This window comes from Labrus bergylta, chromosome 13 (genome assembly GCF_963930695.1).
Source record: "Labrus bergylta chromosome 13, fLabBer1.1, whole genome shotgun sequence".
NCBI classification, from domain to species: Eukaryota; Metazoa; Chordata; class Actinopteri; order Labriformes; family Labridae; genus Labrus; species Labrus bergylta.
The window spans coordinates 28,333,817-28,349,066 of NC_089207.1; the positions used below are offsets into that span (position 1 = coordinate 28,333,817).

The 15,250-nt window shown below is 37.6% G+C and overlaps 1 protein-coding gene across 1 annotated transcript; it reads right to left on the bottom strand.

The window, feature by feature from the left end:
- Positions 1 to 8,908: 8,908 nt before the first annotated feature.
- evx2 (even-skipped homeobox 2) lies at positions 8,909 to 13,524 on the bottom strand. The gene is made up of 3 exons (XM_020634532.3): positions 12,531 to 13,524; positions 11,854 to 12,080; positions 8,909 to 11,337 (listed from the first exon to the last, which is right to left on the bottom strand). Exons 1-3 carry the CDS (start codon positions 12,925 to 12,927, stop codon positions 10,723 to 10,725), a joined length of 1,239 nt encoding a protein of 412 aa, XP_020490188.2. The 5' UTR covers positions 12,928 to 13,524; the 3' UTR covers positions 8,909 to 10,722.
- Between the last annotated feature and the right edge of the window lie 1,726 nt (positions 13,525 to 15,250).

Below are 15,250 nucleotides of genomic sequence, written 5' to 3' on the forward strand. Positions count from 1 at the left end.
GATGATGAAATATACATGCAGCTAAACATCTATGCCAGTCATGATATGCTGGTAAATACACTTAATTCTGTGTTGATGGCAGTTTAGCCATTGAAATATTAAAATATGTTCAATTTAAAGAGAAACAAAAACGCTCTGCCAACTGTTGTATACAACTCCATTTAACCTGCGTTGTAATTAACATATGTTTTCCTTGATTTCTTGTATGAAAATGCTCATTTGATCTGACTGATTCAGACTGCTGAAGCCTACATTTTTGTGATAATGTCTGCACCAAAGTTTTATGCGATTTATTCAATAGTTTTGAGGCAGTTAACTTAAAACCAAAAATCTCCAACTCAAGGTGCCACTAAAGGAAAACAAATTTGTTAAGACACCATCTAGAACCCATAAACGTGCACACACATTTATGAATTAGTCCATTCAGTTGATACTAGAACATAAGAGACTCAATGAGAGGAAATTCCACTGACTGCTGGTAGAAAGTTGTAGGATTCATCCTCTTGGAACTGTGAATGTCTTTACCAAGTTTCAAGGCTGTTGGAGACTAAATGTGGATGCCCCGTCTGGACAAAAGTGGTGGACAGACAACACAATAGTCCAACATTTACCTCCCCAGACCCGAATAGAAAGCATGGCTAAAAAAGTTACAACTGGTGCTATAAAGTTTTGCTCTGCACTGGTGTTGGCAGCACAGTTTTTATAGTGCAAAAGAAGAAAGACAAACTGGAGCAGACCCCCAATAAATGTGTGAATTTTATGCATTGCTTGGCTGAGCAGACAGTCGGACATCTCATTTTCACCCACTGCTTCAACAAGCCCGGTCATTGTAAGGGCCGACTAATGCCAACATACACGCCACAAAAACACTGGGCAGCGGTCAACCACAGAGATTCAACCATGGCCAAATGGCACTCAAAGGCTACCGTCAGCTTTGGGTTTTAGGCCCCCTTGTTTTTTTTTCTCTTCTTAAGACTGCTAAAGTCATGTTTGCTCTTCAGTAAATAAAGCCAAATTCAACTGTGCTTTTCAAAAATGTGTGATCAAGAACAACATGATTGGTGTAGATAAACATCTGAATAAAACATTTATTCCAAAGGACATTGTAGCTATGGTTATTTTTATTTCTGCCTATTTTGTGTTCCAATTAAATGTTGATGTAAATTACTGGCTTGCAACAAAATGGCTTCTGATAATGCACATTATACATACTACAAAAGCCTTAAATAATTTTACTTATATAGGTTTTTAAGGCAGTCAGACACCTTTTTCCTGCCTAGGCCAGGTAACATGTTTTCATTAACTGCTTGAAGTCAGGAAGTCACATTTAACTGCTTTGTAACAATATTGTTTAAAAAAAAATATCATTTTAGCATTCACACAGATAGGAATCAGAAGACAAAGTGGGGATTGACATGGAAATATGGTCTCACTCAAAGCAAAGTGATTACCTCAGTAAGCCACCAGGAAGTCCTATTTATATATAGCCTTTATTTAATCATGTAATCCCATTGAGATCCAGATCCCATTTGCAAGTGAGCCTATTTAATGTAACTAGGAAGTCACATTGAGACAAGATAGAATCAGTTTGTTTCATTTTTCAATAGAAAAAACTGCAGTTTAGGGCATGATTCTTTTATTATAATACAATAAAATGCATATCATAATCACACAACGTGGCACAGCATACAGCTTTTAAACTTTATTTTTCTTCAGGTAAACTTGTCGATACAAAGAGGGTTCTTATCAAAGAGTCTCTCAAACTTTGTCCCCTGGATCTTGCGGCCTATAACTCCCCACATAAAGGAGCCATGTTGTCAGGTAACCCTTTTATTGAATAGATTAGTAAATATGGCAAATTGTTCTAAACTTACTCTGTACAATGCATCAAATGGCAACATTTTTAGTATTTTCATATTGTCCCAAATAGCAGTTCCTAGAGACTCCATATGAAGAATTTATACACGTGTTTATTTTATAGCATTGTAAAAGCCGTCTACAAAATTGTATAACGTTTTAATCCATTGTGGCAACTTGATAACCACAAAAAGGTTTACTATACACAGTAAATGGCTAATAAGTAAATGTGGTGAAACAAGCATGCAGTTGGGTGAGTCAGTTGGCAAGAAGAAATAGTAAAACTTGTTGCAGCATGTAAGCATCTTTTTTTTCAACCTTCTGGTTGTCCTGAAAATGAAGAGCAGAAGCTCAGATTGCCCACATGAAACCTGAATAACAAAAAGGAGCTTGTTGCATCGTGTCATGTGTTATCCGCCAACTTGTTTGATCCCCTGAGGAGTATGAAGTGCTAGCATGAATGATTCTTCTTTGAAGATCTTTACAACATGGAACTCAGTCCTCCACAAACTATGAAACAGACATGAGGCTATACAAATGTGATAGTGAGCTAGCACTCCTAACATAGTTGTTGTAATAATACTTTTTTTAACCTAGTTACTTACCAGCTTTTTCAACATCATGCAAAAGATTGGGCAGAGGAACTAATGTCCTTATATACTTCCTTGTTCTACCATGTTTGAAGATCAGGGGGTCCATTTAAGTCTGTTTTTGACGCAAACATATTTTCATGTTGCCAGTTATTACACAGATGTTTGTTAATGTAATTGCTTCGCCTTATTTGAACTAACTAACACAAATTATAAATGTATAAGTTGCTGTGTATATGTGTAAATATCTTGCTAGCTCCCGCGCTGTTGGTTTGGTCTGGTTCAAATTGGCTCCTGCAGGGTATAAAATGGCTGGTTAGACTACTGCAAAGATTTGCTGCTCGTTTGTGTTGTTGGGTCTCATATGCAATACATTTTCAAACCATAAATTAACCACTCTTTGCCTTTGCATCCTCACATATTCTTGATGAAAGGCCAACATGTTATCACTTCACTGTGATGTCCTACTGTCCAAATGCTTCAGGTGAGCAATAGGAACTGAAGCTCCACCAGTGGCTCAATGCTAAAATTATATTTTGGACCGCACTGTGGGTGGGTTGTAATTCAAAATAAATAGACCTACATCATAATTCTTTCTAATCTTTTCTTTCTTATGATTTTCTGGCATTGTCAGCCTGGTTTCAACAGAGGCTGTGACCAAGTTGGCAAACATTGTGAACATTAAATGTCTGTAGCTTTATCATATTTTTTGCTAACACTGCTCCAGCTTTGTTTCAGATCCACTTTTAGCTTAGGTTGTACTTTTAACTTTTGACTCGCTGCAGCTTTTATTATTACTAAAGCTATTAATTTAAATGTCTGTAACATGAGGCTGTTGCAAGATTACTGTTGTTGTTGCTGGCACTGCTAGTAAGCTCTTTCAATTACCAACTACACTGTCGGTCAATGGAAATCCCTTTTTTGTGTGTATACTTTCAGGAATCTGTGCTTTCATCTGCTGATACTGGAAATCCCCTCTTTAACTGGCAGAGTGGGCTGGTTGATTTCATCTTCATTTGATCCCTTGACCTGGTTTCATTCCTGAGGACTCATCAAGTTCATCACTGAGGTATGACTGAACAACAAAAATCAAGGTGAGACAATAAACACCCATGTCGGCACCCATATCTGAACTTGCAGCACAAGGTGAGTACACAATGGCAATACAATGCTGAATCTTTCAAACTATGCATTTATATGTGGGTAAAATGCTTAATGAATGTTTTGCTTTCCAGTGTCTTCTTTAGTCATCACTGAGAAATGATGATTTCTCTTGCCAAATCTCTCAGAACCAAACTGGGGCATTTATTGTAGCCCTTGATAGCCACAATAGGGAATGTTTTTTTCACCATAGTGTGAAAAAAATAATTCAGTGTGAAAATAATAATTCATCTTGAGAATTAAGAAGAAAATGTGACCACATATTTATCACATATGTGTTGACGTTGTTAACGGTCACTGGTACATACATCACTCCAATTATGGACCAATGAGAAGGTCAAAACAGAGTTAGTAATGGAAGCTAGACTTAAACTGTTTAATGATTAGCATTGTTACAGTAGATTGGATCTATATGGATACAGTCTTTTTAAATGTGTGGTAAATTGTTGTCCATCATCTGTTGAAGTTAATTTTATGGAACTGCAGGGATACGACTGGGAAAAATGGGTTTGGGGTTGTGTGCCATATTGAGAGCTACTGGCTTCTTTGAAGATCTTCGAGTTTATGGATGGGAGCGTTTTCCGAGCATTTTCTTATTGAAAATAAAAAACTTGTTGAAGAAATTGGTGACAATATGAAACAGCCCAGTTCTTTGAGTTACCTATGATGCACTATTTGCTGGCAATGCTATTGAATTTATGGTGTTGTTGCTAACTGTATTGTTGATTATGATTACAAGGTCTTTCACTTGCAGAACATCTGGTGGCCAAATGGTGAAGATGCATACCATGTAGCCAGTGTTCGCAGTAATTGGATCTTTCTGGGGACCCTCAAAGAAAACAACAGATCTATCAAAAATTAAATCTGCATTTTAGCTGTAAATTGTTCCTTAGTTGACCCAAAATTCACAGTATTAAAATGTCTACATCAATATAAGACTAGATATTTTAGAAAATCTTAGTTTATTCAGTGTTGGCATACTAAGAAATGAACATACTCATTCAAATTAAACTAGAATTTGACTGAAGCATTGGACTAGCTGAAAGTTTGCACAATTCATCCATTAGGGAACAGATCATTTTTGTACTTCATTTTGTTGCAATTGTAGTTAATGAGACAATTCTCAACATCAAATTTTGTGCCAGTCCATCTTAAAGTTATTGTTCTTTCAAATTGGTGGATTGATGACAATAAGAAAGGCCATTCCCAAAACAATTACTTTTATTTTTGGGCCATTTTGCCTCTATTGGATAGGACAGCGTAGAGAGACAGGAGAGACTGGGGCAAGACATGCAGTAAAAGGCCAAAGCTGGAATCAAACCCACAGCAACAAAGGACTATAGCCTCAATACATGAGGCGTGCAACACAACTGCCAGACCATCTGGTGCCCCCCAAAACCAATCATTAAGTATTGTTAAAATAAAAAATGTGGGTTTTTTTGGTCAAAAAAAATAATCACAAAATACATTTTCCAATGTATTTCTATCATCTGTAGTTCTGATAAGTATTTGGTCATATTTGTAAAAAAAAAAACACGTTTACATTATCATATCATTATTAATGATCAATAGTATGACTGTTTTGAACATGTATGTTGCACATATGTCAGGTCTCTGTTTATTCTTCAAAAGCCCACCAGTATTGATTGCTATTATTTTGTCTTTGTGGGTCCGCCTCACATGAGTGGCCAGGTGTATTCTGGAGTCCATCAGGGTTTTTTTTTTTTTTTGCTTATTATAATGATTGAATATGTTGATACTGTAACGCTGATGGAAAATATACTTACACATATTCCCTATTTTGTATTTAATTTCAAAACGTGACGGTCTAAGCTCTTCTGCTTCCTCCTCAAAACACTTAACAGTATTATATAACATATTTATATCGCCATATATTTATCTTTTATTTCAAGTCATTTTTTTCTTTTTCTTTTTCATTGTATTTCTGCTATTGTGATGCATTAAAGACCAGATCAGGTATTAAAGCTGTATACATGCATAAGGAGATGTGTCATTTTGAAGAACTCTTTCAAAGTGAAACTTGTCATACTGGAGAAATCCAAAAAGAAAGGTGCTCACTGTGGAGAAGTGTTCTCACGTCATCTTGTGGGAAATAAAAAAAAACATTTACCACACTTGTTTGAGTGCATCACTCCCCAGAAATGTGCTCAGTTCTGCAAACATCTTTCCAAACATGGTTCTTTAACCACAAGCTTCAGGAGATTCTACTTGCTAAATAAATAATCTTCTTTTTTTATGTATAACCCTTGAATTATTCAAGTCTTCACTTCTGCATATTTAGTCAAAAAATGTAAAATATGAAACCTCTGGGGACAAAGACTCATTAAGGAACTTAACTAAAGACAAGTCTAAAACGTACTGACTGTAATGAGAAAAACTATTCAACTAAAAATTATTTATAAAAATAAGTAAAACTCAAAACTGTAGACTTTTAATCCTGATCTGTCTGATCAAAGTTGACTTAAATCTGATCTGAAATCTATTTGACTTTTGGGGATTTTGATATTATAGGTGACTATAAGGGAATGTTAAGACTGTTGCTATTTCCAATGGTAGTGTGTTGTTTTCTGTCAGAAGTTTCTACTGAGCACCGTATTATCCTATTCAAATTAGAAAGCGGCAAAGTGGTTCTCTGTAAGACTACAAATGAACCTGGGACCGAACAGTTTCAGGGTAGAGAGGAATTCAAGATGAAACATGGAAATGAAAATGTAAATCCACTGTTTGTTTTTACTTTAAAAAAAAGAGTATTAGGGGGCGCTGGTGTCCTGGTGGTTGGTGCGCACACCCCTTATGTAGAGGTTAGAATCCCTGTGAGGAGGAATCCCAGGTTCAAATCTGACCTATGGCTCCTTTCCCGCATGTCGTTCCCCACTCTCTCTCCCCCAAGTTTCTGACTCTATCCTCTGTCCTATCGCTACATTAAAAACATTAGAAGATTACACATCTAAAAATGAATAAATAAACATCTAAATAAGCCATGCATTCAGCATGTGCAGCCTTTCCTTGAATCATGATTTTTTTTTTTTTTCATTTTGCTGTATATTGTATTCTGTATTCTTGATAATTGTTGTTTAAAAATGTGTTCAAAAAGGTCTAAAATGTATAAATAGTTGATGTTACAGGAAATATGTTGTGTTAAAGGTTTAAAGAAGTATTTTTTAAACATTATTTTTATTACGTTCTGGAATGTTATAAGGATTAATGTCCAAAATCTAAAACAAAAACTACAGCTCCTGATAAAGGTGTCTCAGGCTCACCACCTTAACCGTTTCCACAGCTGAGAATCACTGCAAGAATTAGGCTTTAAACCAATAAAAGCAATTTCCAAACATAATTGAGAACATGTTTCAATACATATGCATGAAAAAAGGATTTTCCATCCGGTCGACTCACATGCTCATGTAATTGATTGAGGGGATGACCCGTTGTATTAAATGTTATTTGAGAACCATCAAAACACACAAAATTGCAAATTGCCCAGCTTGTATCTGAATTAATACCTCATTCATCATCATTATGAGTTGATAAGTTAATTTAACCATTTCATTCTGTCTTAATGAGCTATAGTTGAATTAATGTCATGTAATATATGAAAGTAACATTTGAACAGAGGCAATGATTTGAGACAAACAGAGCAGGGACTACTTTAGAAGCATAATGGTGGCATAAATCTCTGCAGGCTGCACTTCATGTGGCTCTGTACACTAAATATGATTTTTTTTTTTTTTAACCTGAAGAGGATTTTAGGTGTATATGCTTTTGTGATGAGATTTGATTGATTTCAATGTTTGGATGTAACATCTGGTATGTCAGTTGTAAAGACTGCATCAAATTCAGAAGTGGGGACAATATGTTAAAGAAAATTCCGAGATGTTGGATTGTTATGAACAGATTTGATGTGAATGCATGCTTTAGAGAAACAAAGGACAACATGTGGAGATTTTAGTTATAATAATGTTATCTAAAAGCCCTCAATGAAGACCCTCTTGGGCTTCCAGTCCTTCATCTGGCCCTTGAGTGACTGCATGTGACCATTAAGGGCTCTGCGCTGTCTTCTAGTTCCACCTTAAATGCGTTTTGGCCCCGCTTGCTCCCTGTAGTTTGGGTTTTTTTGTCCTCCCGCAGCAGCTGTCACCCTGCATTACTCGCAGTCAGCTAAATGAAACATTATTCTAAACATATGCATCGTAATCAGTCCGGTCACACTTACAAGAACACGCGTTAATAAGGCAATCAATCACTGTGGAACAAGCGAGTTGTTCTGTAACAGCTCATAAACAGTGTGTAATGAAGAATTGGAGGTTAGCATGACACGGCGCTGATCAGATAATCAATGTCAAAGATGCGATGAATGTCAGTAAATGCACTTTTCATGTCGTTTCTATAAAATCCCCAATTTACAACAAGCAGTTCAATTACCCTGAAAATACAGTCAATTAAACGGGGCTGATTGGACAGTAGGGGCAGGATCATCGATCTTTGCATTTCTATCTCGCAGCTGGACATTTAATTTGTTTTTTCTATTAGCACCGAAATAAAGAAAATATAAAATATATTAAACAAGCCCAAAGATTTATTTTCTTGTCAAAAACCATTCGGCGAAGGTGACAGACAGTCTTCTGCATTATGATGAATTCTTTTTTCAGTCGTGCACATTGGATACAAAACTAATCGTGTTATTGTGGCCGGTGTTTTTCTGGCCTCTTGTCTTCTCCCTTTTACACCTCCATCTATCTCAATGCTTTTGTTGTACGGGTTTCAACCCTCGCTTTAGTAAAGAGCAAGGAAACACGGTGATATATCACGCCCATATTTGCTGCCCTAATCCTATTTCTTTTAATGGGGACGTTCAAAAAAGCAACTTATCTTGGAGTCCCCCGGGGACGTTCGTGGAGGAGGCTGTATTTTAACCAAGTGCAATTAACGACAGTATCAGCTTGTATCATTTAGAGGTAATGTAAAAATAATGGTAAATTATAGGGCCGGAATGACCCGTGATGGCAGGCCTCATATTCCCTGTAGCTTTCCACGTGATTTTAATTAATATTACACGGTGTTTTCTATAGAAATGGTGTCACAGCACCTAAATAAGCATAGCATGTCTTCATTGTCCCAGTTGAATGCTTTAACGTATAATGTCATTAATAAAGCCTATAGCCTATTGTAAAAATAAAAATGTGCATTCTTTAACAATCAAATCTAGTTTGAAATAAAACGCGATTTACTTTACCACCATCAATCTCTGCGTCATCAAGAAGCGTCATGAAGCGGTAATATGTAAAGTTTTTTTCTTTATTTCCCAAGAACAAACACGATCAATAAATAACATGATTTACATTTCATATTGCACATTTTTTTTCAAGTTAAAATATTTAAATTCATACAGTCATTGATAATTTAAATACAGAGATATAGCGTTATAACAGAGACCCAGGGGACAAAAGGCCAGTAATATTTTCATCATTTAAATTTCAGTGCTCGATTAGCAGCCCTTTAAAGCCTCCTAAGAAATGTTCTCCATCTCCAAAATTCAGTGTTAATTTTTCACAAAATACAAATCATGAATTTGGACTACAATGGTGAGTTCACGGGCGAATTTGTAGGCTAAAGTGATGGTCCTTGTTGGAGTGTACATCCAGTGTTTCAACATTTAAAAAAAACATTCAGCAAGTCACAAAAAAATAAATAAAACAAAAACATTTTTTTTTAAAACAGCCTACCGTCCACATTTCCTGAAGCTTTTTTTTCAGGGCAAAAATCAATAAATCAGTTTTCAACTATCAGTAGGCCTAGGACTATCCCATAATTTTTGCAAAATATTTCACGATTTACAGGTCACATGTTTTATAATTAACATATCAGTGATGTCCCAACAGGAACGAATAAAATAGCACATAGCTATTTTCTTTTGTACAGGCGCAGACCGATTTTAAAGCCGGGCTATTTTGTGTGTGTATTTTGTGTGTGTGTGTGTGTGTGTGTGTGTGTGTGTGTGTGTGTGTGTGTGTGTGTGTGTGTGTGTGTGTGTGTGTGTACAGTGTGTGCGTACAGTGTGTGCGTATGTGTGCTGAGGAGAAGGTCCTAAAGGGATTACACTCTTATGAAAATACTGGATTTGATATAATGAGGTTCAGCAATGTAAATAGAGAGAGGCTACTGTGTGTGGAGGTATCAGCAGGCTGCTTTAATATTTTTACATGTCAAATAGAAGCCTTATACACGGTGCATTGTGTACCAGCTCTGTCGCTTTGTTCAGCCTCTTTTGTATGTCTAATGACTTCCCTCCGCGGGTTGTTAGCACTTGACAGCGGGTCTCAAAACGAGCAACTTCCTTACAGTCGTGTATTCAAAAGAGCTCCATCTAGGTACATGATTGGCAATTTTTGTCATGATCCTCTCATTATTAACATAAAAATTGACACCAAAAGACGCGGTGCAGAATTATATGCACCTTTCTGAGCTGATTAGGGAAGTCCCCAAAGAGTAGGGGGCTGGGTGTTGAAGGGGGTAGTCCTGCCAAAATCTAACTCCATTAGGCCTAGCCTATATAGTGAAGAAAGATATGCTGCTGGGCAAGAATAGCACACACGTTCTGCTAGCTAAATTTAGGTAGCATAATAAGCTGAGTTTGTATGGACCAAAGGAGTGAAGGAAGGCTTTGTCACGATGGAATCTAGACATTTTACAAGAAGAAATCTGGAATAGTGGATAAATTATAGTCCTGCGTTTAATTTGTAGCTACGATTTGCAAGGAAAAAAACCCAGATAACTTTAAAGGGAATACAACCTAGAAATGGAACAAAAACAAAAATAAAAAACAAATCCAGTTTAGTCCATAAAAAACTGCTCTAGTGGCACAACACACCGGCACGAGATTTTAGAAAAGTTTTGTGGGAGTGAGTTTAAAAATGTTCGTTGCTCAGCTATTTCCCTAAAAGAGCTATTGTACTTTATGAAATTAATCTATTTTTTTGTGTATGTAGTTGTAATGCTGCCTATTAACTCCAGGTGTATTTTGAAAGAAGGCCTTTTCCCTACAGTAGGACAAAAGAAAAAATATGACCCGTTTATGTGTAGGCTGTGTGTCGAGTTATCTGTTGAGTGAACTTTCCTCTCGCGGGTCTGGAGACGGGACTGAGGTCTTGCTGAGAACAGCTGCAGAATAGGGCAGAAATCCACTCTCGGATCTTTGCCCGGAAGCTGTGCAGGTAAAGTCAGAGCTCGCGCTCCTGGAGCCGAGCGCGCTCGCGGCCTGGCTGCTGTGGCAGCTCAGACACGAGCAGGGCCCGGATGCTGATGGCGCACTGACCGCCGCCGCCGCCGCTGCTGCTGCTGCGGCTGCCGACGCTGCAGCGGAACTATTGAGGCCTGCGGGTGACTGGTAGAGTCCCGGGTGCCGGAAGCTGCACAGGAGCTCTGGCCGTGAATAAGGGTGGGAAAGCGCCCGGAAAGTGTCGAGGGGTCGGATGGAGGTGGCGAAAGGTGACGAGGCGGCACTGGTGGCGGCCGCGGCGGCTGCTGCTGCTGTGACACCGACGTGCGGATAGTAATGTAGAGGCATGTGAGAGTGGAAAGGGTATGGTAGGCTTCCTGTAGCTGCCGCGTGCGTCATCATGTAGGTGTAGAAGCTGGGGTCTGCGGGATGGGGCCAGGACATCGCCAAACGCTGCCGTTTGTCCTTCATCCGCCTGTTCTGAAACCACACCTGCACAAAAAAACATAAACAAACACAAGGGCCATACTGAAACTGCCATGTTGTTTTCAAGCTCTAAATTTAGACACTGAGCCATGCTGGGAAAAAAACACGTAGCCTATATAAAGGCTTTATAAATGCTCATAGGCCTAACTGAACAATAAAAATGCTCAATTGTCACATTTAATGTGCATAAAGATAGGCTCAAAATAAGAGAAATGTATAGGCTAGTTAATAGTAGGCTAGCATTATTTTCTTTGCTATAGGCTCTATTTAAAGCAGATGCCTTGGAATGCATTTTACACCAAACGGTCAATATGATCCAATTTGATAAATAAATTAAAATATTTGTGTGCACAGTTTAAAACAAATAAAATACTAGGCTACAAAAATTGAAACAAATATCAGAATGTTTTCGTTTTTTTTGACTGCATTGCAATATAATAAGCCAGTAGTTAATGTTTTCTCTGCACAGACACACACACAGACGCACACAGCGGACAAGAATAATGAAGATTAATCTGTTACCTTAATGGTCGTTTCGGGCAGATTTAGCGCTGCAGCTAATTCACATCTTCTCGGCCTGGAAACGTAATTTTCCCTGTAAAACTCCTTTTCCAGTCTTCCGATCTGTTCTCGGGTGAAAGCAGTCCTATATCTTCTCACTTGGTCGGAATTAGAATTGTTTGATCCCGATGAATTACCGTTCATATTCGCGAGGGAGTTTGAGCTGGAGGACCCAGAATCTGAAAAACCTGACGAAAAATAAATTTAAAAAAAGGGAAAAAAATGTAAAATTATAGGCATCAACAATAATAGATATCGATCATGTAGAAAAACAGAGTAAGACTCTTATATTTGACTTACAAATAGCAATAAAACCAATAAGTTAATTCAAGGTGTTTCATAATATATATAAAACAATTTCATAAATATTTGTTGTATTTTACGTTCTTGCATTGTTAAAGTTAATTTATAGTGGGAAAAATAGGATAGTGTATTATTACTTCAGGAATGAGGAAAGCATAATGATAATAATGATAATAATAATAATAATAATTGTCTATGTGTTTAATATGGTTTTTTGATAGAGAATTTTTTGTTTTTAAATAGAAATAGTAGTAATAATCACAATATTTCCATGAAACTTGACTATCAAATTTGAAAAGCAGATATACAGAATGTGAGTTAAAATAAACTGGTACCTTTGTTGTTCTCCTTGTGCTGGCTCGGGGAGCGGTGCGAAGGGCATCCCACCTCCACATCACTGTTAATATCTGAATCTGGAGAAACCTCAGAATAAAGACTCATTTTCTTCCTGCTTTCTGACGAAGAAATTTCCGCCGAGGAGTTATTTTCACTGTTGTGGTGCGTGCCGAAAAGACTGTCAATCTCAAATTTGCTTTTCGTCGGGATGTCCCCCAGATTTCCATGAAGCTGAGCCGAAGTTATTCTCGGGCTGAGCCGTCCGCTGTGCTGCGAGTTCTCCAGGGCCTCCAGCACTGAGTTTCCCGGGGTGCCGTCTGCGAGCCTCTTCCCTGCGACCGGACTGTGCAGCCCTCTCTCCATCAATATCATCTCTTTTCTTATCCTCTCCATCATTAGGCAGGACGAAGAAGAGAGAGAGAGAGAGAGAGAGAGAGAGAGAGAGAAAAAACCCACAACAACCCCTCAACACTTGTCCAAAAGAAGGGGGGCCGGCTGCAACACCAATGAGTTGTGTCGGAGCTAAATCCGCATGCAACTGTCTCTTAAATAAGTGTCTGTAAAGCTTTTTATAAGCAAGACCCGCAAAATGAAAGAATGTGAATGCAATCGACGAGCGACTGCTCAAAGTGAAGCGTGCATCCTCCCCGCGGCTGCAGAAATGTCATTCATCAAAAAGTGGATGCTGCTGTTCGCGGTTAAAATGCTCGGCTGACGTCGCTCCAATGATCATTTATTGTAACAGGTTTATAAGCAAATAAATAGGAGAGGGCTGTCACTTGATGATGGAGGCGGCCTTCGGTCAGACGAATAATATCCAAGTGGAGAGGAAGAGGAGTGAGGAGGAGAGCTGCGTGTCCCTGGCTTGATCTCTCAGTCTGTTTCACATTGCTCTTGGGTTTGGCCTCTTGGGTGAAATTGGCAGCCTGATTAATAAAATGAGCAGCGCAACATTTCCCTCTTCATTTAGGAATATTATTATGCTTTGATTCTCTATTGTTTCCCTGCTCTCTCTCTTTCTCTCTTCGCCCTCCCTCTCTCTAATCCCTTTACTTTCATATTTTCACCTTGTTTCTTTTATTTTATACAATTCTAGCCACTTAATCGGTGCGTAAAATGCGTAAGGACGTAGGTGCCAGATTTTGATAGTAGATTTGGATAATCATTTTAAGATCATGCTGATAAAGCCTATTTTTCATTTTTTTCTACAATTCTTCAATGTTCATTCTTTCTTTATTCGTCAAATCCACATTTTGACGGGGTGATAATACATGCATGATAACACATCATCATCACACACACACACACACACGCACACACACACACACACACACACACACTGATGCATTTATTAATGCATTTAGAAAAAGCTTACTTTTGTCTTCATGTAGACTACTTTTAACATGATTTAAGAGTGACTAATCGTTTAATATTTATTTATTGAAGATAAATCACCTAACTCGTGTTTTTTCGTTTCCGCTCATTCCATACAGTTTCTTTGTCAGTTGAATTAGTTTTTAATGTGGAATTTAAACGAATAACTAAGATTTAAGAGCTAAATGACTGAATATTTTACTTTTTCGAAAGAAACTGTCTATTTAAACTTTTTTCCTCACCATTTCCTCCTATGTGGGAAGTTTTACGAGCTGTATTATATATGAATTATTTTAGAATATATATGAACATTTATGCGTCATATGAACTCTACCAGAGACTCGATGTATAAAGACATGACACCCATGCATGGACTTCAGGTTCCACAGTGTGAATGACTATAAATGCGCTTTCAGATGATCCTCTGCGCGTCCTCTGGCGCCTCCTGCAGGCTTTAATATTAATAGCTTTCGTTGATATGAGGTGTTGAATGGGAGATGTGGGCTTGAGTTTACCTGATGTCCTGAGCATATTTCGGCCAAAATAATTGTGTATGATTATTAATAAATATATAATGACAATAGCTATATCAAATTGGCTACAAAAACGCCTTTGAGAAGGGCTGGATGCTGCTACAGGGCAAAATAAACATGTGGAGCAGATTTATTCATAAATGGATTGAGAATGTGATCTAAATCAAAGCAGTGTGTCTGCCCAATGCTCCGATAGCACAAAATATTTGACTGAGTTGGAAAAAAGCTAAGCCTTAATATCAACCCACTGCATGCAGCTAATCTGTTCTGCCCACTTAGTCACTTGTCTAAAACACTGAGTTCTTTAAAGTCATGTTTCATTATTGTATAGGAGAACTGTTTGACAACTTGCAGGATCAGACCAATTTACAGATTTTCATTTAAACAAAGTAAATGGCCTCTTTGAGCATTTTTTTTCTCTTTCTAAATGAGAAAATGAAATCACCTCCTTGTAGGTTTAAGAATTTACATTTAATACAGTTGTATAATTAGCAGACATGTACTGGAGTCATTGTGCAGCTGATGAATCTTATGGTGTGGTTTGCATTTTTCTTCAGTCAGCATGTAGACAAACTCAAATATTCTGATATAATTGTCTTTAATTCACAGGTTTACGTCCTTTTCATCTCCCTATGACCATTGTCTTGTACTTTTGTTTGAATTTTGGGTTAAAAAAATGTCAGTACCTGAAGCAGTAAATATTAAGTAAGCAATAATAAAGCTTTTGTTCTTATAATGAAAATGTGTTACTGATGTCACAGACACTGCCATGTACTCTCATCCCTTTAGTATAGCCCCACCTTCATAAACCC

Excerpts from the sequence above, each read along its gene's own strand:
- evx2 (XM_020634532.3), bottom strand. The coding sequence starts at position 12,927 with ATGATGGAGAGGATAAGAAAAGAGATGATATTGATGGAGAGAGGGCTG. Across the intron at positions 12,081-12,530 it reads GCACAAGGAGAACAACAAAG|GTTTTTCAGATTCTGGGTCC; the intron begins GTACCAGTTTAT and ends ATTTTTCGTCAG. Across the intron at positions 11,338-11,853 it reads TGCCCGAAACGACCATTAAG|GTGTGGTTTCAGAACAGGCG; the intron begins GTAACAGATTAA and ends TTTTTTGTGCAG.